The 21,597-nt window shown below is 37.1% G+C and overlaps 1 protein-coding gene across 3 annotated transcripts in view; it reads right to left on the bottom strand.

Annotated features, from left to right (window-relative positions):
* Nucleotides 1-21,597, bottom strand: part of GRM5 (glutamate metabotropic receptor 5) — a 231,837-nt gene that overhangs the window by 39,793 nt on the left and 170,447 nt on the right. For all 3 annotated transcript variants that reach the window (XM_069030937.1, XM_069030949.1, XM_069030958.1), the window contains exons 3-4: nt 16,300-16,535; nt 3,803-4,049 (exon numbers count right to left, since the gene is read on the bottom strand). In XM_069030937.1, coding sequence (XP_068887038.1) covers nt 3,803-4,049; nt 16,300-16,535 — 483 coding nt within the window. The remainder of the gene's footprint in view (nt 1-3,802; nt 4,050-16,299; nt 16,536-21,597) is intronic.

Raw genomic sequence — 21,597 nt, 5'->3', positions numbered from 1 at the left:
CCTGCCTGCCCAGGAAGAAATGAAAGAATTTCTTGGTTTGCTTTCCTTGTGTTCACAGCTTTTTCTTTTCTTATCAAACTGTCTTTATCTCAACCCATGAATTTTCTAGCTCTTTCTCTTTCAGTTCTCTCCCCGATTCTGTTTGTGCAGGACTGAGCAAGCAGCTGCAAGGTTGGTTGTTGGCTGGGGTTAAGCCACAACAGATGCACAGATATCTCTCTTAAGTTTTGAGGAAATACTTTTAAGACTGACAAGCAGTAGCCATACTATATCTAACATTAGTATTTTTCCCATGGTGACATAAAAAATATTACAATAAAGCTGTTTTATAATATTGTCCATCCGTGGATCTCAGGGTGCTTTGAATCAAGAAAAAGTCTGTCACAGTAGAACAACTATGGTACAGCAGGGATTCAATGTCAAAATCACACCCAGGGCAGGATCAGGACTGCAAGCAGCCTCTGAAAGGAAATGAAAGTGGAGTCTGACTGAATGGACAATGTGATATTACACATATTATATTGATCCTGAGTCTTTCCAAAGAAGAAGAAATGAGCAGAGGTAGAATGAAAAATTTATGAGATTTCTGGATTTTGAAATATTTCACTTTTCATCTTCTATAAAGAAAGCGATGTCCATAGCTTCAACAATGACTTCCTCCAAATTGGAGATATGAATGCCAGATTGACACAAAATAATTGAGTGCAGGTAACACAAACCAAAGAAACAGACTTTTGCACATGGTTATAAACCAACTTTTTTCTGAGGCTCACAGCCATAGTAACAGTTTGTCAAGGACTAAACAGACTATCAAAAAATTTAGTCCAGAAGCCGCTGTAGAGCCATTATTCAGCACTGTTGAACATTGCAACACTCCTATGAGTATAACTTTGTTAAAGCTTTCAGTTTAGGGTTTCATGGACAGAAAAACAAAAGTACTGCCAGTGCTTGACAGAACACAGAACCTAAACCAATGATCTCCCCACTAGTAGCTCCATGCATACATCACAGGGGGAATACTGGAAAGGAACCTAACAAATTTAATATTGTATTGTCTCAGTAAGTTTTGTCTCTCTTCTCTGTGGAGAAAAGCATTGATGGATGGGTAGAAATAGCCAGATTCAGTAAGTCCATTGCTATAGTGGAGGTTCATGAGTCACAGGTTCCCTGCAGATTCCTTGAGATAATACAGGGACAGTTTGTCACTTTAGGATAGGAGACACCAGATGGTACAATAGCACATTTCCAGCAGTGGTCTAATCACTGTGCAAAATACTTGTTTCAAAACAGAAGTGCTATGAAGTTGCTGAGAATACATATTCTACTGGTAGCACAGTCAAAACATCAGCATCTTGTTTTTCTTGCCTGCTCTTGCCTCCTCAATTTCTTCTTTAGAGTTTTGATAGTATCTACAGATAGAAGTTGTCTTCCTGAGGAATCAGGGCTTCCATACTAATTTTTATTTTCATTCTCTCCTATCTCACATCAAACAGGCCCTAAACTAGACTGTCTGTCTGCTTAAAACTCAACGTAGACATAAAGGACTTTGGAATAGGGCCAGGATTCACAGTATCTTGTGGGATTAATCATCTGTTGTATAATATCAAAACCTTTTTGCTCTACATCAAAATTCTGAGCTTTCTAGGTCAGAAAGGCTTTATATGTTCTGATTTCCTGCTTAACACCACCACCACCACAGTACAGCTGTGAGGATTTAAATTCCTGTTTTACAAAGTGAAGATGCAGTTATCAGTGAAAGTGAACAGGGCAGATGAGTAGTTCCAGTATGACTGCGCCATCTCCAAGGTCTTGCAAATAGTGTTTGACAGCACTTAAAAGACTATACACTACTCAAAACCTGGAAGTTAGAAATGGAGCTTCTCAAAAAATCTTCTTAATCATGAAAGAGTAAAGTTTGACTCAAGGTTGTCTGACTTAAGCACATAGACTGGATTTAACGATGTAACTATTGTTGGACAAGAGGGAACAAAGAACTGTGATTCAAAAGAAAACAAAATCTGGGCCCGCTTTGTAGCCATACACAGTTCATTAGTTTGAGTAGACCCAAATATCACACAAATCCAGGGAAGCTGGACTTTCTTAACATTGGGCTATCCTGAGGTGCACATTCAACATGGTGTCCCCATGCTCTTCAGGGAAATACCTATATCCAGTTGTGACTGAGCAAATGACTGCACATGATATAATTTCTTCATCATCTTAGAATTTAAAAATATCCAAGATATTAAATTAAATTCCTTGCAACAAATGGTGTTAAATTATTTTTGTTAAGAATGCCAACATGAGGAAAAGGTAAAGCAAAAGATCTCTTTGCAATACTTAGGTATTGTTATTGATGCGGTCATGTCACATACTTGTTTTTGGCAGGCCACACGTCACTCATTGCAGTCATTTTTACACAAGAAACAAGTGAAACTGACTGGAATAGGGTTAGATGCAGCCCACTGCATCTAAGCACCCTTAAAACCAAAAAGAAATACTTTTAAGGAAGTCTGAGACAAGTCTTTTAAAAATAATTTGGTCAGAAAAATTCAGACTTAACACTTTTCTTCAAAATTCAGCTATTTGTGAAAATAGAAATGTTTAGCAGAAGACAGCCTTCCTCATGCTAAAAAAGCTCTGGAAACAAATTTCCATATGAAATTTTCCTAGGTTTCTGCCAGTTTGTGTCTTTGTTCTCCTACCAACTCACAGTGCCCTTCCTTAGAGTTCTAGTCTGAAGAATTTGAAAATTTGTGTCTCCGGAAACAGACACAGACTGCTGTGTAGGTGGCTGTCCTGCTTGCTTTTTGGGAGAATGCTGACTATACAGGTTTGCAATAAAATAAGGAAAAAAATCAGCTTTGAAATTGCAGAAATTTTTGGATATGTCCAAATATTTTGACCAATGAGTTCAAAGTTTCCTACCCATTTCTACTAGGAAGTTAACGCTTTCTTTTCAGTTCACATTAGTGGGAGAAGACAAAATTTAAATGAGTGTACAGGATAAAAATTTTCCCTTTAGTCATCTGCTTATATGGTATCATAACAAAGATTTTAAAAACCTCCCAATAATGTGGACATAAAGGACTATCTCAAATACTGAAGCAAAAGCAGTGAACGAGACAGGAAACCCATTGAAATATAGGGAATAAATATATTTTGAATACTATCACACTTGCTGGTCATCCTTTGAAAACTCAGTAGGCAGAAACCCAGAAAAATACTCCATGAATCTTTTTAAGGTGCCTTTATATGGATACATATGTCATAGAAAAAATTGTCTTATATTTCATAGATGTATTTATACATATGTTTGCATGTTACCAGCAAAAGAAGCTTTGTATAAATTCAATTTGTCTTAGAGCAGCGCAGTATGGATTGATAGCTTAGTGTGTTATGCAAGTGGAAAGGTTTCATTTGGAAGATATGTAAGAAGGTTTTTAATAATTCTGATGAAAAAAAATCCCAGACATAACAATACAATATTTCTGATATTTTTTAGCTTTCTTAATAAAAAAACCTATGTCTGCTGTGATTGTTTATAGCTCAACCAAACACATACCTTTCAACACTGAAATAAAGAGAGAAATAGGCTGTGGAGGACATCTCGGTCTACAAACAAAAAGGTCTCATAGTTTGTTTTAAATAATAATACTTTAAAATGGTAGAGATGAAAATGCAAATTCATGCAGGAAGCTTTACACCTGAAAGTCCACATCTTTAACTTGAAATTCCATAAAAAATGCACATTAATAGAAAAAAGAGATCTATTAAACAGTTTGACAAATGTCAACTTTACCTTCCTGGTGAGTCACCATTCTCATCAAACAAGATCATGTCCCCAGAGACCCCGGTAAAGTTAGTCTTCATGAGGGATTCCAGGAGTTTCCGACCATCTATGGGCTTCATGGCATCACAGAGGCCCACATAGCCTGGGCACAGTGACAGCTGCATGTTGTGGAGCCCATAGGCCATCGAGTATATTGCATTGATTACAAAGCCCATCTTGGAGTCCTGAACATGCTGCGTCCTCAGAGTCATCTGGCCTGTCAGGGAACAAGCAGAAGGTTTAGTGAATAGGGCTCGAATACAGCCATATCTTCAGACATTTGCTGGTGGCTTAATTATTAATAGCAGAAAAAGTATTTTAAAGTGTCTTAAACAGCCCATAAGAGATGTTTTTATTGGTACACACACTGACCATGTTAGAATAAAAACAAAGAAATGAAAGTAGAGGTTCTCCTTAAATATTGTATTATCCAGATGTTACATTTTTTTTTGTGCAGCTCATCAGCTCACCTCGCATTTGTTGGTTTTCAAGTGCTGCTTGTGTATTTTTAAAGCATGCACCATGGACATTATAAAACAACATTTTGGGGAACCCAGAGACTTCTCTCCACCTGCAAAAATCTCTCCAAAAACTTCAGAAATATTAGCTGAGATGTAAATGCTAATAAGAGGTTTATTCTCTAGGGACCTTATGAAAACGTTCCACTTGTTGAAAAACAGTGATTTCTGTTGCCCAGTGAAGTTGTTGATGCCCCACCTATGGCAGTGTTCAAGGCTGGGTTGGGTGGGGGCTCTGAGCAACCTGGTTTAGTGGAAGGTGTCCCTGCTCATGGCAGAGGAATTGGAACTACATTATCTTTAAGGTCTCTTCCAATCCAAGCCATGCTACAATTCTGTGAAAACACTTTTGTTTCAGAGACATGGAACTAATCCTGTGCAAAGAGACTGACCCTAGGTACCACCTGTTTACTGTACTGAAACTCGCCCTAACAACTCTCCTACATCTTTTGCTCCTCTCTCTTTATGAAGTGAGGATGACAATGCAATACAGATGAATACATTAAAATATCTGTGAAGGGTTTGACAGTGTGGGTTAGGCAATGACTCTGTTTAGCCAGAATTGGTGAATCTTAGTTGTTTTGGTTTTTAAAACATGATGTTTGCATTTCTATTCTCTATTTGTCCTTCTGTGAAGTACACAGGAAAAAATTAATTTGGCAGCACCTTGAAGACCTTTATTTTTTATAACCCACTGTTATTACTAACACAGATTTTCTCTGTTGACAGCACTAGGCAAACTAAAAAGGAGTACATTGGACTTTTTCCTCCCAGCTGCACTCTGGCCACAGGATCTTTAATACTGGGGAAGTGAGAAGAGTCAGAGATAAAACAACTGCATCAATGGTGCTGGAAATTTATCTGACACCTAGAAAGAATTGTCTCTGGAGGGAGAACAAACAAAGAGCTCTGTTAGAACTTTGCTCTCCTTTTATCCACCAAGCAGCAAGACTCAGAGCTATGGAGTCCCTTGTGTGGGCAGCTGAGAGCAAAGGAAATGCAAATAACCTGTCCACTTCATGAGACTCTGCCTCCCACAGAGGCATTTTGAGGGGCAGGGATGGTGCTCACACTTGCCCACCCGAGCTGCAGAGGCAGCACAGTCTGAGAAGTATTTTATGGCATGAGAAGATTAAGGCACAGACAATTTTTTTCTTTAAAGAATTGAAGACTAATATATGACTCTCGGGGTGGCACTCATCTAGTTTAACAATATCCATTCAGAAGACAAGAACCCATTCTGATGTATAGGCACCTTAGGTGGAAAAGAGTAAGAACCTCCAGCTGGTGATCAATTCTATCATAAAATAGGTATGGCTACATACAAGCACACCTTTTCAGTGGTGAAAAAAAAACCATCACCCCACAATTCTAATCACTAAAATATATTGCAGCACTGGAAACATCAGGAAGGGTAGTAAAACACAGAGTTGGAACTGAAAAACACTGTGTATAGGTCAGTAAATGAATGAGAGAACTGAGAGATCCCTTTTTCCCTTCTGTTTTATGTGGAAGCTGGCAGCACCATTTCCAGTCAACCTCAGGATCAGTGATTATTAACAATTTGGAAGGCTAAGAAATATGAGCTTGAAGTATCTTAATGGAAAAAAAAAACCCTTAGAAAAAACATACAGTGCTGCTCATTTGTTCTGTTCTACCAAGGTATTGCTTTTTCCTAATTAAAAATAATAGGCATAAAAACTGCAACAGTGGAGTACACGTAAAACCCATATTAACTGAAATTAAGTGGAAAATTGAACAAGCGTATTACACAGCAATACACAAAACTTGGTTTAACCAATTATTCATCCACAAAATTAGCAGCTCACACACCGTGCAGTTAATTATAGTAGCCATTAGAATGAATCAGACTTGCATTGGCAATGTATTTATCGTAAAACAATATTTCAGCTGCTCTATTGCATATGATTGCTTAAAAATCTAATAACTTAATTCTTAACTCTCCACTGGGCTTTCTGCTTCAATTTTATGGAATTATTATTCTGATTTTCTTTAAACACTGAACCTCACTCCATTCACCTGATGATTTATAATAAGGCTGCTTAGCTCTTCCTAGAAGCTGCTGGAAATTGTCAATGGAGTTGTGAGGGATTTAGCTGTTGTGAGAATTTTAATATACTTCCTGCAGCTGGAGAGCACATTCCCCTGAGATATTAATCGCCTCACTTGGCTATATAGGGGCAAATCCAACCTGCCAAGGTTAGTTTATAGTACCACAAGATTCTGTATTTAAGGGAACATCACAAAAACTAAGACAAAGATTTGTTTTTCTCTTTAGTAAACTGTAATAAAGCCTTAAAAAATACCAGCATTAAAAAAACTCAAACAAAACCAAGGCTGAAAGTGATTTTCAACCCATTTCACAAAGTATTTTGGCACATCAGACTTGAAGCATATAAGTAACTCTAATTTACCTCAATAACCCTAGAAGTGGTTTTAAGGGAAGGCTGAATACACAAGCTAAAAGGTAGTCTCACTCAACAAAAAAAAGTAAAAATATTTTAAATCTATCTGTGCAACAATTATGATTTATGTAGCCTTAAATACATTGTTCACTTAAGAGTTCTTGCCTATTGTTCTTGCTGGAACTCTAGCACTTATATATAAGTGCTAGAGTTATATATATATTATATATATATAGACTTATATATATTCTTATCCTTATTACTCATCCATGAATGCCGTCTTCAGTCAAGAACCTTTCCTGTCACAAGGATATCATGACATGCAAATGTGGCATGGGTTAATTTCATGGTGATGGCAGTGTTTGGAATATATCAACCTATTTATGAATTTATGTTGGGGTTTTCAACAGGGCACGTAGTGATGAGACAAAGGGGAATGGCTTTAAATGGAAAGAGGTCAAGTTTAGATTAAATATTAGGAAGAAATTGAAGGTGGTGGGTCACTGGAACAAGTTGCATAGAGAAGCTGTGAATGCTCCATCCCTGGAAGTGCTCAAGCCAGGTTGGATGGGGCTTTGGTCTTGTGGAAGGTGCCCCTGCCCATGGCAGGGGGACTAAAACTACATGATCTTTATGGTCCTTTCCTGTCCAATCCAAAATATTCTGTTCTATGAGTCTATGGTATGATTAACTGTACAGAGGAGGCCCAGCACTAAACTCCTCATCCAAGTTTGTTCTTTTCTGTTGTCACATCTCCAAAGCATACAAATATGCAGATGATGAAAAAGAAACATGTTCTTTCACCAAGAAAGTGATTCCAACTAGCAACGGTTCATTTCTTGGATCTATTTAGAAACAATTAGTGTACTTATGGGCAGTGATCCAAGAAAGCACTTATGGATGCTTAGTCCCTGTGCATGGTGAGCCAGCTCTGGACTGCTTTCATGCTCCAGAGCTACTCCAGCAGCTCCCAGCACTGGTGGTCCTGGTTAGCAGTGAGACTAATAAAATAGTTCTTCTAAGAATGACCCCCTCCTTCCAAATATGGAAAACCAAACCAAACCAAACCCCCATCTTTGCAGCAAATTCTGAAATTTGTCTATTGTTTCTAGTACTTAGCATGAAAATAAGCATTCTTCAATAGATTTCATTATTTTACAGATTCTTGATGTAAAACCTGTCATTCTTTTTTTTTTCCTGCATTTTACCCTCAAGGAAGATGAAATACAATTTTTTCTGCTTGCCAGCTGGTGATACTACAAAGCCTCATCAAGCAAGGATGTTAAAGAGTGCCAAATTACCATGGTTCAATATGCTTTTTCTGCTTTCTAACTTTTCCAAAGATGACAATACTTTGCATTTTAAAGACTGAAAAAAAGGTAAAAGGAAGAGTGAAACTACTTTACATTCCAGGCAATCCCTCAACCCTCTTATTTCATTCCCTGAAGAGAAATAAGAGAACAAAATATGAGACAAAATATGGGAGAATATTTTTTTCAAAGTGCAGAGCAGTTTTTTTTGCTTTGCAATGAGTTTAACACTGAAATGAAAGGAAATTGGTAGTTTCTTTATTATTATTATTATTATTATTATTATTATTATTATTTTAAAATTTCTCAGTGATCAAAAGGTTGTTTACAACGAAGTCGTAAGAGACATTACAATGGAAACCACAGGCATATCCTACAGCCTCCAATTATTTCATAATGTTTCCCCATGATTATATCACAATTTAGGTTCTGTACAATTTCCATAAATATGCCATTGAAAACTTCAACGATCCTTTGTGCTAATTTTTATTTTGAGGGACAAAAGGCTGACAGAAATGAGTTCTAATTTTGCTAGCAAATACGTCACACATTCACGTTCTGCTCATGGTACTTGAAGTCCATCAACCAATGTGTGTTTTCCTATATTTCCTTTCCTTTTCTTTAGCAAATTTCGTAGAAAAAATCAGGAAAACAGGCTTATCTTTCCACCAAAGACATGGTAGTGTCTGTCTGCTGCAGGATACAGTGCGTGACTTCTTAACTCCATGTTGTCCCTGTTGTGCTCCTCGGGAGCACATGTGTAACTTTCCCTGGATCTGTGTGCTCTGGATGACATGCCACCAAGTCAGTCATCCCAGAAACATGCATGTCTCTTCACTGAAGAAATGTGAGGTATCTTATAAAATAGAGGAAATAGTGTGCATACGAACCACATTGTTCATATCTAAATAAATTGTCATTGTTTAAAGATACAGAAAAAGACTGATTGTGGAACCTTTATGAATATCTTTTATCAGAGCTTCCTATCAAAGCAATGTGAAATGATAAAGTAACTTTCAGTTCTGTGTTATTTGTAAGGTTCTGGGTGTATTTTTCTGCTAAAAAATCAATTTGTTTGTTTTCCTATTTAATTTATTACAGTCTCTTAGACTGAAGAAAATAGATATTTTTTGCTATATGGGAAATTTCATGCAATTCAAATATCCTTTTTTCTTGGGAAATGTCATTTTGATGCTGAGGCAGAACACATGGCATAAAAGTGAAACATTGTGAAGGTAAATTAAAAACTTGAAACAAAGCTTTTCAAAGTTACTGAGATAAAAAACCAAAAATGATCCATTTCAATGCTGCCGTGGAACATTTTTAAATTTGACGAGGAAATACCTTCCAATGCAATTCACTTGCCCAATGCTTTTGACCAGTTCTAACTTTCACTCTTCTCAACTGAAAGCCAACACCAGCACTGTTACACTTTACATATTGAATAGCACTGAAATGTTGAGAATAACTGAGAGACCAAATTCAGTGCCCTAAAATTCAGAGAAGACTTTCAAAAGGTATTTTCAGTGTACTTAGTTGACTTTGGTGTTTTACAACTATTTGAGCCTGACTGTTCAAGGCATTCTCAGAGCTCTCACAAATCTGACAGGAGGTTGACCTTCATCCCTGGGTGCCCACAAAGCAGTGGAAGTCTGGCTTCTCTTGTCAAGTTCACTATAATCAGCAAAAAGAGTAACAGCAACAGGTGGTCCTAGGAGAAGGTAAGTAAATAGATACCTATTTCTCCATATCATTTTCTTAACAACAGTACTATTCTTTCTCTACAGAATTCATTTTCTTTGGTCACAAATTGCAACAAAGCACAACTGCTACAGGTGCAAAAGCTTATTAAATTATGGTATAAAACTCCCAGTATCTGCAAACATGCTTATATGAAGTATTTGAATCTATACAGGAAGTTGAACTGCTGAGAGAAAAGAAAGGCAGGAGCTACTCCAATTGAAACATCCAATATGAAATGTATATAATCTGAGTAAATTTAATGATTTAATTTTTAAGGCTCGAGAGACATGGTCCAGATAGTTTTCAAGGCTCAGAAAGGCAGTGGGAAAAGGAATTGTAATATAAAGAAGAAAGTCACACTAGGTTTATCATCACATACATCTAATATATTGAAGGAAGAAGTCAGAGAACATAAAGGGAAGGAAAAAAAATGTAGTTTTGTAGTCAGATTTTGGAGGAGTTTGATGAATTCTGTAACAACAATAAGAAGAGTCAAGCTAATAAAGTGTTTGAGTTACAGGTGTGTTAAAAACAGGATCTATTTATATCAAAAAGGCTTTCAAAAATATAAACCAGAGTATATAGCAGTTTTTAGTGTCACACTGCTTCTTTTCTGAATCAAAAGAATAGTAACATGTCTGTGTGGGCTCCTGGCTCAGATTATATCAGGCTGCTAGAAAATTCAGATCTGGATTTATGCCTTACAGCTGATTTGCCTTTGGAAATTTCTGGATCTGACCCAGCATCACTGTAAAAGTAGTGATAACAGTGTTTGAGTTCCAGGTCTGAAATGTGGGGCATAAAAATGAGGGCTGGACCATAATTCAGCTTGCCAGTGCCCAAGCATGAGTATCAAATTGAATGACACACAGGATTTATTCAGGAGAATTAAAATGCTTTCTAATTCACTGTTTAAAAAACAGAAATGAATTTTAACTAAATTTGTTTTTCTTTTATTTGCAATCTAAAAATAAAAGTACAGGAATGCTAAGTCTGAGGAATATGATGTTTCAATGTGACATATTCCTTGAAATACGGAAAATACTGTTCAGTTCTGACAGCACTTATGTTTTGTTGGCTGAGTTCTGATTAAACCAATTTTGGTGTTTGAGTTTACATTTAATCAACAGATTTGCATGTTGCAGTGCAAAAGACTACACAGTCGTGTTTTATTCCTTCATTCTATCTGGAAACCCAAAAGGGCCATTTGTTAAACCAAATTTCTGCTTGTCTGAAACCGTGGGACTTTCTGTGTGTCCTGTGTACTCATTAAAAACAGCTGGAACTGGATGAGATTCAGCAAACAGGTAGGTTTTTTTTGCACTTTCATTTTGTGTGCACATTTGTACCTTAAGCTGCAAAACTTTTCTTGTATTTATCCCAAATTTCCCAAGTCTCCCTTTCTGCAAATAAACTTGTTCATTCTTAATGTTTTTCTAAACTGCTTGGAGGTGCGTTGGTCATCCTTCTTCAATGAGAGTTTTTACACCCTCGGAAAAAGCACTTTTATCTCAGAGAATCCACATGGTTAAATCATTAATGGAATTTGGGATTTTTTGCATCCTGCTAAGATGCATTCAGAATGCTGCTGCAAATCTCCTCTTCATGGGAGCTCTAACCAGGAGACCTGTACATAACTGTGTGTTCTTCTTCCCCACAAACCCTATAACTGGGTCCTTGCTCCCAGCCATGTCATATATAAGCTGCTTTCCTCACTTTCAGTGCCCTCTATGTCTTGTTTGTGGCTGACCTTTGTCTGTGATGACCCAGCCTCCATAATTTCCCTTTGTTTTCTACTTCACTTATTTGAACCACAGTATTTAATGTCAGGACCCTGCTGTAAGTACCTGCACAAGTGACCTATCACCTCCCTCCAGATTCTTGTTCCCACTCTTCCTTTACATGAAACTGCTATTTTTTCCTTAAGTCTGTAACCTTTGCCGATCAAAGTAAGATACTGCACTGCTTCAGCAGCATCAGCTTCTATTTATTTACTTTTATTGTCTATCACTTAGATCACAGATGCTTGGGATGTGTATTCTGGTATTGCTCTGTATTTGAGTATCTCCATAAAAAATGTTGCTCCATTCCTGCCTCTGGCTTTTTCACAGCATGGGAAAAATAATATCACTTAACAGTGCAGGCAAAATAAATAATTTAACAGACTGGTAAATGCAATAAATATGCTTCTGCTTCTGGTGACTTTGAGGATTTATCTTTTTCCACCACTGTCCATTGAGTCAGAGCTTCACCACATAATTAGCTAATGTTGGGTTTTGCTTCTGCTTGGTGTTAAGATGGATTTTTAAAACACCCTCACCAGTATAAAAAAGTACTAGGAATTAGAGGTGGGAACTCTGTCTGAAAGAAAGCATGCACAAAAATGTCTAGTCTTCAAAGGTCTAAAGGCAATCAATACCAAAGGATTGGATTAGCCTTTTGAGACCTGAAGGTGGTCGTTGAGTGGAGTTATTCATCTGGATCAGCTTGCAGACCTATTTATGAACTTCACTGAACTATGGTCGTAGATATTAAAAAAATCTCTGACTGGTGCTAGAGGTGAAACCAAATCCAAATCTTGTAAAATTCCTAGTGTTTGGAGGCCATTATATGTCTCCTTTTACACATGCATTTTAAGTTCTTTGTTCTGACTCTTGTTCTTTAGAGGTGGCTTGTAGCAGATCTCCTGTGGCATGGAACTGATTACACTGAAAATCAAGTCAGATAAGTCTATGAACTTCTCACTTTCTGTAGTGCTCCAGCTGGGCAGAAAATCAATGTTCTTAGCAATGACAGCAGTGACACCCATTTGGATTAAGCAAGTATGTTCTAATCTGCAAATGAAAAATGAGCTAGATGCTGAAATTTTCATCTCAGTGGGAACTAAGTGTACGTGAATGGATGGAAACTTTTTAGTGCTTAATAGAAATGAATAGAGAAAAACTTTTTTTTTTATTGTTTTTTGGATTCTCTTTGTTCAGCTGATTTCATAATTTTATTATGCATATCTTACTAAATCATGTATTCCTTAATAATAATACCTGCCCTGAACCTGTCTATGAATAGCTTATGTTAGAAGGTGAGAGAAACACTCATAAGTCACTGGAGATGATTTCAATGATTTATGACTTCTAGTATTTTCTGTCACAGAGTTAAACTTAGCCTAGTATTCTACTAGGCAGGCTTCATCAAAGCAAATGCAGAGATTTTAACAACTAAATTCGTAGCTGGTGCATAGGTGAAGCCAGTTATTACTTAGATTTCAGCCATATCTTCCTGTGCTTATCTTCTTACTGAATAAACTTGATTATACTGCTTACCATTCTTTATGTTTTCGGGATAACACAACTGGATTACAGAGAACAATTCATTTTGTTTCCCACTAATATAATGGTTATTTTTTTTTTATTAAGACACATTCATTTAATAATGACCTCCTCTACTAATATCAATCAGTTCCATGTTTATCTTTTTATCATTATTACAAGAAGTAAAGAATTGCTTGACTTTTGATGTAAAAAATAGGTTTTGATTTCTCTCCAGCATTTCTCAATAAACTTAATCTCATTAATTGCAATCCTGAGAAACACCTTTAGCTTGATTTTTTTTGAGCGTTTTGGGTTTTGTTTTTCTTTTTTTTTTTTTTTAATGCAGCTTCTGGAGACAACCATGCATTTATTTAGATAAACTAAAAGATGTAGACCTGTGAAATAATTTTCTTACCATGTGAAATCAGAACCAAAACTAGTTCATCATCATGCAAAAACTCTTAGGACAGTCTGTGAAATGCTTGTGACCATCAAGGGCAAGTATTACTTTTACAGTTGTCTGAACTGAGGGAATTTAGGATTCACAACTTTGAGTACTTGATATAAACACGTAGAAATATAGGAATTGAAAAGATATAACTTTCAAGTTCATATGGGTGATAGGAAATGAGGCAGAAATAACAACTACCATGCCAATCTCAAGTATTCATGTTGATTTTGATCTTAAACTCACACCATCAAAATTTCTCACTCTTGCAAATCTTAGTGAATATATTTATGTCTTTCTTGCTGGTTAATCCACGGAGTTGAGTAACTTTGAGTTTCTTCACTTTATCCTACACCTTTGTCTAGTTTTGGAGCTACTGTGGGAAAACCAGCATAGGTGTCTTAGAACTTATGGCACAAAATATGTCATTAAGTAAATCTGCATGTCATCTTTCAGGCCAAACTTTGAATTTTCTTTATATAAATTTTGACTGATGGTCTAGAAAAAAATCAAAACTATAAACCCAAGTAATATGATGAATAACAACTTCCTATGTGAAAACCCTGACTAAATGGACAGTTTTAACTGACTGCCGAGCATAATGTTGTTAACCTGGGAAATTACACAACTGAATTAACATTTTTTGCCCTACAGCAACAATAAAGAATTAAAGCTATTATAATCTGGTTTTTATTCTTTTACTATAGCCATCATGGTCCAGCATTGAATATTACAATAAAACTGAAGAAAAGGAAATTGGAGCAATCTATTTGGAAAATAGTCTTTTTCTCTATTCATGATTTGAAAATCAGCAGATTTGGATTTTTGCACTTTCTTTTTTGTGTCTCTGACATTCCCAGCTTTTAGGAACCTATTTGAGGTGCGGTTCTTTGTGAGAAAGCTTCCAGCCATGAGTGCTGTTCATGCCAAATTAGTCAAGCTTTACAATTAAGTTATCTTATATCCATGACTGGGTGACTTCATGTATGAAATAACATCTCCCTGCACCTCCATGATAATTTTTCTGTGCTGGTGAATTTTATTTTAGGCACCATAAAAGACTCTCTAGGTACTTACATTTCATAGTTACCAATCTTTCATACAAAACATAAATTAAATTCTCACATTGTTGGTAAAAGGTAAGTTAAAAAAGAAACCAAGAAAAATCAAATTGATAGGTTTTTCACATGGCACACTGATGGAAACCATTAGCCTACATCCAGCTATGCCCACTGCACTGACAACTCAGGAAACAGGTGTACATTATCATGGGGAAATCAATGAAGTTTGCTCCTCAATATGCAGTACCTGTCAATAGTGCAAATAAAACCTGTCTCAGACTGTGTTGGGAGGGTAACAGCACAAAAATAATGAGAAAAGTCAGATGGATGCTGAAGGTGTATGCTGAGATTTTGGGATTTCTAGATTCAATTTACATCTCAGACACCGACTTCCCCTGCAACCTTGTCCAAATCAAAAGAAAGACTTATGATCATTAAGTGGGATTTACGTAGGGGTTTGTGTTGTGTAAATCCAAGACTCTGATCTTTGAGACATTTCTTGGTCTCATGTGTGAGTGGAAGATATTGATACTTTTAGGAGGGGTTTAGAGCTGTGGTTGGACTAAGGCCCAGCACAGCACCACCTTACCCCCAACACTAACAGCATACCCATGGTATTAGTGATATCTCAAGGGTCAGAAATAGTGAAAAATTTGCCCAGAGAGTTTCAGACAATGAGAAGGGGCTTGTGAAACAATCCTCCTAGCCCCAAAGGAAGGACCCTGAACAAAGGACTCCTTCCAGATAGTCTGGGTCTTCTTGCTGAGGCGCTGAGCTGTTGGTTCCTGCTGTGTCTCTTGTCATTTGACTGGCGCCACGGGTCCCCATGCCCTCTAGAATGCGAGGGATGGGTGCCAGTTCACAGCCTCCTGCCTCACATCACAGTCTGCATCTTGCACACCAAAAGAACTGGGGAAAGGCTAATTCCAGTGAGACTACAAACTCAGGGACTTCTCACTCAAAAGAAGGGAAAGACTGAGCCTACAGAGCATGCAGACTAATTAGTACATTAGACAACATTAGCATTGCTTGGCATTTCATGAAATAAAGACCAATTAACAGAAGTAATAAATAATAAATAAAACCCCAACAAAACCCCAGAAAAATGTACCACATCTATCTGTAGAGCAGAAATGACAAAATGATGTCGGTGTTTCTGATAAAATTAGTACAATTGAATGAAATAGATCAGCTCAAAATGGCACATCCTGAAATGATCCATGGCTGAAAGAAAACCTAATGACATCTTTCAAATCACCTAGTGTTTTACCTGAAGTTCACAAATCATCACTGCCATAAGGGATTCAGATAACTTTTAGCTCTCTCGTTGCTCTTGTGAGCCAAAGCACTATGTCTAGCTCTGCTTCTGAAAAGGCACATTTTGTGTTTTGCAGCATTTTTGAAAGTGTTTACATGCCTATGGAGGTGGAGTTTTTCAAGTATATAGAGCAGTTGGGTACTGAAGCACTATCTGTTTCTTTAGAAATCTGAATACTTTTAAAATTGTGCTTTTCATCATTTTGAAAAGAGCAAACATTGCAATTACAGCTTCTTTTTCTTCCAGCCCACTTCACTATTTCACCAGACCATGCTGCATCAGACCAGACCTTCATTCACATTGTTTCACATAGCAGAAGTAATAAATTCACTTACTTGTGCAAGTCTTGTTGTATTTAGGGTTCTCTTGAGGAAACCCTTCCAACCGGCACTGGAACCTGTGCTGCCAAAATTCCTGAAACCATGGATTTCGATGATTGGTTTCTGGCCGAAGCTGTAGGTAGTAATCATCAAACCATTTCACGTCTGGAGACTGGAGCTTGATCGTTATCCCACCAACAGCTTCATTCTGGTACCCTTCTGTCACATCATACCTGTCTGCCCAGCCATCACTACAGGGGTAATGGAAAAAGCAAAACATTAACCATTCAAAGGAATAAGAAAAGAGCTTCCTTAACACTGAAATTTAGAGTCTAAGAGCAAACACACTAGCAGTTGTGATTCTGAGCAGCGTATTGTAAAGCACCTGTAATTCTTCTCGAGGAATAATTCAGTGTTTTACTTCTATTTGCTTGATATCAGCACCTTCTATTTAAATGACTATTCCACATCCTCCACGTCAGGTAATTGAAACAACATTAAAAATCACATATCCTGAAATATGCTGCGTATAAATGCATCTCTGCATCACTTAACCTCACTGAGCTCTGGGGTGAAAACCTTGGATTCAGCATTTCCCTGACACTGGGTTTACACTACTCTTACCTGAGAGGATGTGACTTTGAGGACAGGACCTCTTACTGTGCAAAGGGCAGGACTGTGTTGCAGGCCATGTCCATACTTCTTGATGGAGCACGGCACAAAGAGCCCAAAGCAAGTCTTGAAAGGGCTGGCACTGCTCAAGCAGAAGCACTGAGACAACATGGCACTGTATCTGAAGCAATAAAGGCTCTCTGCAGACATGACTAATGAAGCTGGGCAGAGCATTATGCAGACCCAGGTGTTGCTCCTATTTCTTGGTTGCTTGTGGCTGGAGCTTTATGGAGTTGTGTGATACTGTACTGCACACAGAATTTTAATCCCCTTCTGTTAACCTTTCAGCTTGCAACACTCTAACCACAAGGAGAGAGAAGTAAATGAAAACCCCATTCAAACAAAATGTCACAAACTTCTCAGGGTAATTTCTCTCTCCCCACTTTCACAATGGATTTTCTTGGAAGTACTGGCATTTATGCAGTTTCACTCAGCACTAAAAATGTACATATCTCATCAGACCATTGCAGATTTCCTCTGTTTTGTCATGAACATGATATTTCAGTTTTTCAAAAGCCCCAGGTCTTACAGTTAGAGTCTTGTAGAAGAATCTCAGATTGCACTTTTCCCCCCTCTAAAAAGTCACTGATGTTGACTATAGAGAGCACCATTAAATCCTGAAAGTTGAGTAATTGAAGGATAAAAAATAAGCTCAACTGGTCTTATTTTAAAACTTCATGATTTGTTTACAGCTAGCTCTTCTGTAAGTTAGTCATACTATAAGTGATGTAGGTGACCTTTCTGTGTGTGGATCTGTTGTTCTATTTTGATCATTCACTTCCTGTGTTAAACTTTTCTCCTGTACTGCAGAGCATGCAGGAATCGTGCTGCAGACACTTGGTCCCCAGCACATTCCCTATGCTGTGCACTCAGCTGTCCTCACACAGAGCAAAAGCCCTCGGAGACTGACTCCTGCACAAGACACTGTTTCAGCAAAGCCTGGACTCTTGACTACATCTTCTTAGAACAGCTGCAATGTCAGTAAATAGCAGCTTCACCAAGGGGAAAAGTAACATTCCAGTGTCTGGAATCAAAATGAAAGAACCATTAAACATGATTCAGATTTCCAATGCACTGATTTGCTCAGCACAGAAGAGTAAAATATGTATTCACAAAAAGAGAAAGATGATCATTGCTGCTCAGCTTGAATGCAGCACTTGGAAAATTTACCTTCCAGCTTAGGGATGAACACAGGTGGTGATGTTCCCAACAGCACTCAAGAGGCTCAGTAAGACAAACATCCCCCACATCCAGGAGTATTTACTGGACAGAGTTAAAACCTGTTCTGGGTTGTTTTGTGATAAAAGCCACAGAAGGTGTTTTAAATTTATGACTGATTTAACCTTTCCTTTAAAAGATTCATCTTAATCTTTGGCAAGTTTTTAAGCAGTTTTATCCACCCTCATAAAACCTGACAAGTTTTTGAATGCAGGAAATGATAGGTTTTATAGTGTGGGATTTGTTTTAAACCGGGTAGTATTTAAAAGAATTAAAACCATGATGTCAGTATTCCATCTTTATGAGTTGTCTCAGAGAAACCTAGAAAAAGCCTGTTTTCTTGTAATTAATTTCTTTATCTTTTCAAAGGAACAGTTTTGTAGATCTAATCCAGCAGGGTGCTGTAAAATTTACATTATTACTTTATGATTAGCTATCCCCTCTAAGAAGATTTGCAACAGAGATAGCATTTTATACCTTTAAATTATTAAAAAAGATGGAAATGACAACTTCATATTACATAACCCTCCTTCTCAACTTTTCTGCAGGAGAGCTTCTTATTTCAACAGAGCTGCTTCTCATTCAAATAAGTATGTCAGCTTTGCTACTTGAGCAAAAAGCATTTAGGAATATTGTATAAAACCTACTCAAAGTGTGTATTGTACGGAAAATGATGTAGAGATAACAAAGCCTCTGATGGACAAAGTGGCAAAGCAAATGCTAAACTACTATCCAAAAGCTGGTGAAAGTGAGTAGGTACACAGGGTAGAATGAATACATAAAAAAGCTGGTGGTTAATGACAGAGAAAAAGGGTGAACCAAAAAGTGAGAAGATGATCTAGAAAACAGGCTGGATTTAATTAGCTGAAGATTTATAGCCTAAAGAACCAAACACAATACTAGGGGAGAGATCTTCAGGTCCATCAAAATCATCAGCAAAAAGATCACAAATTGTTTATCATATTGACATAAGCATTCAGGACTTGAACTGAAAAGAGAAAGACTCATCTTAGACGCCAGGTAAGTTTCCTCACAGTAGAGAGAATGAGCAACTAGAATAGCTTGGAGAGTCGTAGGGGTGTCAGAGAGCAAGACAGACAAGCATCCATCTAATATAAATGTCCCTGCCTTGGTGGAGGGATGACAGTAGGCTACCTGACTTCTTGACATCCACTGTGCATTAGTTTATGTTGAGATTTGACACATCTGGGAATGATGATTCCATAAAACCCAGCAGATGTGAGCAAAAATACAAAGAAAGTTAAAATAATACCCTTCCTTCACAGATTCCCCAGCTTCTCACAATATTTTACCTTACTTATTTTTACACAATTCATATTTTTGTATTTTTTCTCTCTCTGTAGTTGCTATGAGAAGCAACAAGTAAGAGAAATTTATTTAGGATAAATCATGTGTTAGACTATACACACAGTTAATTCACGTGATGCAGTCAGGGTAGGCAGGAGTGTGTATTGGGTCAAAATTACTCTAAATGGAAATGAAACTGCTTTATCTCTCTTTTGTTGGGTGAAAGGAAGGTTTTTACATCTAATCCCCAGGTAACACTATCTCAGTATAATTAAGATAATCCTTTGAGGTTTCAAAACAGAAAAGAAATTCTATGTTCCCTAATTTAGATATTTTGGTTGACAGTCTGAAGTAAACACAGGTTTGGCAGTTTAAGGCCACTTGCTCAGCTTTGAATATCCATAGCATTAGTTCTTTAATATTGACCCTATATTTAAGACTTGTTACTTCCATAGTCCAAATCACCTTTGTCATGGGAAATGAAACTACAAAACCAATAAGTCTACAATAAGATATCATGTTTGAACAACTGCAAAATGATTTGCACAAACTGACATGCTTACACACTAAATAGACATGGATCTTATTTTTAAATATTATGAGTTTTTATACTGTTTCAGACATTTCTTAAATCTCAGCTATAGAGTTTATAATATTGGTTTCAGTGAATATTTTCAGATTCTTGAGAAGCCTTCTAAGGAAGTAGGGAAATTCTGCCACTTTTTAGGGACAGTTGGACTAAAAAAGTTTCAAAGAAGAAAATGCTGTGCTGAAAAAGGGATTAAATAAATACTACAATTGATTAGTTTTCCATTCAGTACCACAGTATCCTTCAAGCACAGCTTCAGATTTAAGTATTCCTGAACAATGCCAATGCCTGTTATGATTTTGTTTCAGTCCATGCAGTATCCTGACAGAGTTGGAACTTTACTGTTCTGAGAATCAAATGTGTAGAAAACAATACACAGTCTGTGATTTGAAGACCATTAACCATAGACTGCCTCAAAATTTAGCAAGAGCATATGTTGGATACTACAAAAGGGGCAGAACAAACAGGTACACTGTGCAAATTGACAGTCCCTAAAACTACTGCAGCCTTTTTCAGTCACTATTTTCTGGATGTTTGACAATCTACTAATTTTCATTTTATTGTACTAATAAATTAGGCAACAGTGAGGTGGAAATACAAATTGAATGTTTATTTCTCACTTAAAAAAAATATTATCACTGATAAACTATCAAGATATCAGGTATATACTATCAAGATCTATCCAGTATTATTAAGAATATACTATCAAGATATAAAGATTTTTTGGGAAATAACAAAACAACTAATTAGGATGGTGGAGTTGCCTGCTCTAGGCTGCTGCCAGTCCTGGGTGGAAGAATGTAGCAGGGAGAGGTCTAATGCTAAACCACCTACAACTGCAATCTAGTGGACATCCAGAACACCAGCTGGGAGATGTTTCTGCAGCAGCTCCTCCCCTTGTTACCTGATGCCCTTTTTACCCCAGTGTTATAGAGCATAGAAAGCTACAGAGTTGTCTACTAATTTGGTCCATTAAGTGATTCACTACACTGAAAGAAAGTTTTCAGTTGTTGGCTCTGGACAAACAATGATCAATGAAATGTCGTGAGTCGGTACCAGTGAGCTGGCAAATGTAGCTTTATGATTCCTGTGAAAACTGCATGGAAAATTTAGCACATATTCTAAACCTCTGTTTCTAAGATTAGACAAAATACTAAGAGACACGTGTACGACAAAAATAGACTCCCTTTTGCAAACAGTTCTACTTATTTTCTACATTGAAAATGCAGCAGGGTCTTGGAATCAGTTGAGCTGATTTCTTTTTCGCCGAAGTCCCTTTCAAGCTATAGCTAACGCTATTACAGTTAATGAGTGCATTTACTAGGCTGTAGACTGGTCTTTCTTTTGTTATGCAAAAACCTGTTTGTAGGCAGGCCACATAATGATGATGATGGAAGCTGCTGTTCTGCCCACATCTAATCACTCTCCTGCCAAAAATCTGACCGATAGCATTTGAAAATATATTTCTCCACCTGTGTAGGAGCTTTTGTCTAAATGGCTGTCTTTAATTTTCATTTCACTGTATT

This window comes from Aphelocoma coerulescens, chromosome 1 (assembly GCF_041296385.1).
Source record: "Aphelocoma coerulescens isolate FSJ_1873_10779 chromosome 1, UR_Acoe_1.0, whole genome shotgun sequence".
Classification (NCBI taxonomy): Eukaryota; Metazoa; Chordata; class Aves; order Passeriformes; family Corvidae; genus Aphelocoma; species Aphelocoma coerulescens.
Note: the sequence above shows the minus strand (reverse complement) of the source record. Positions and strands in the feature narration are given on the sequence as shown.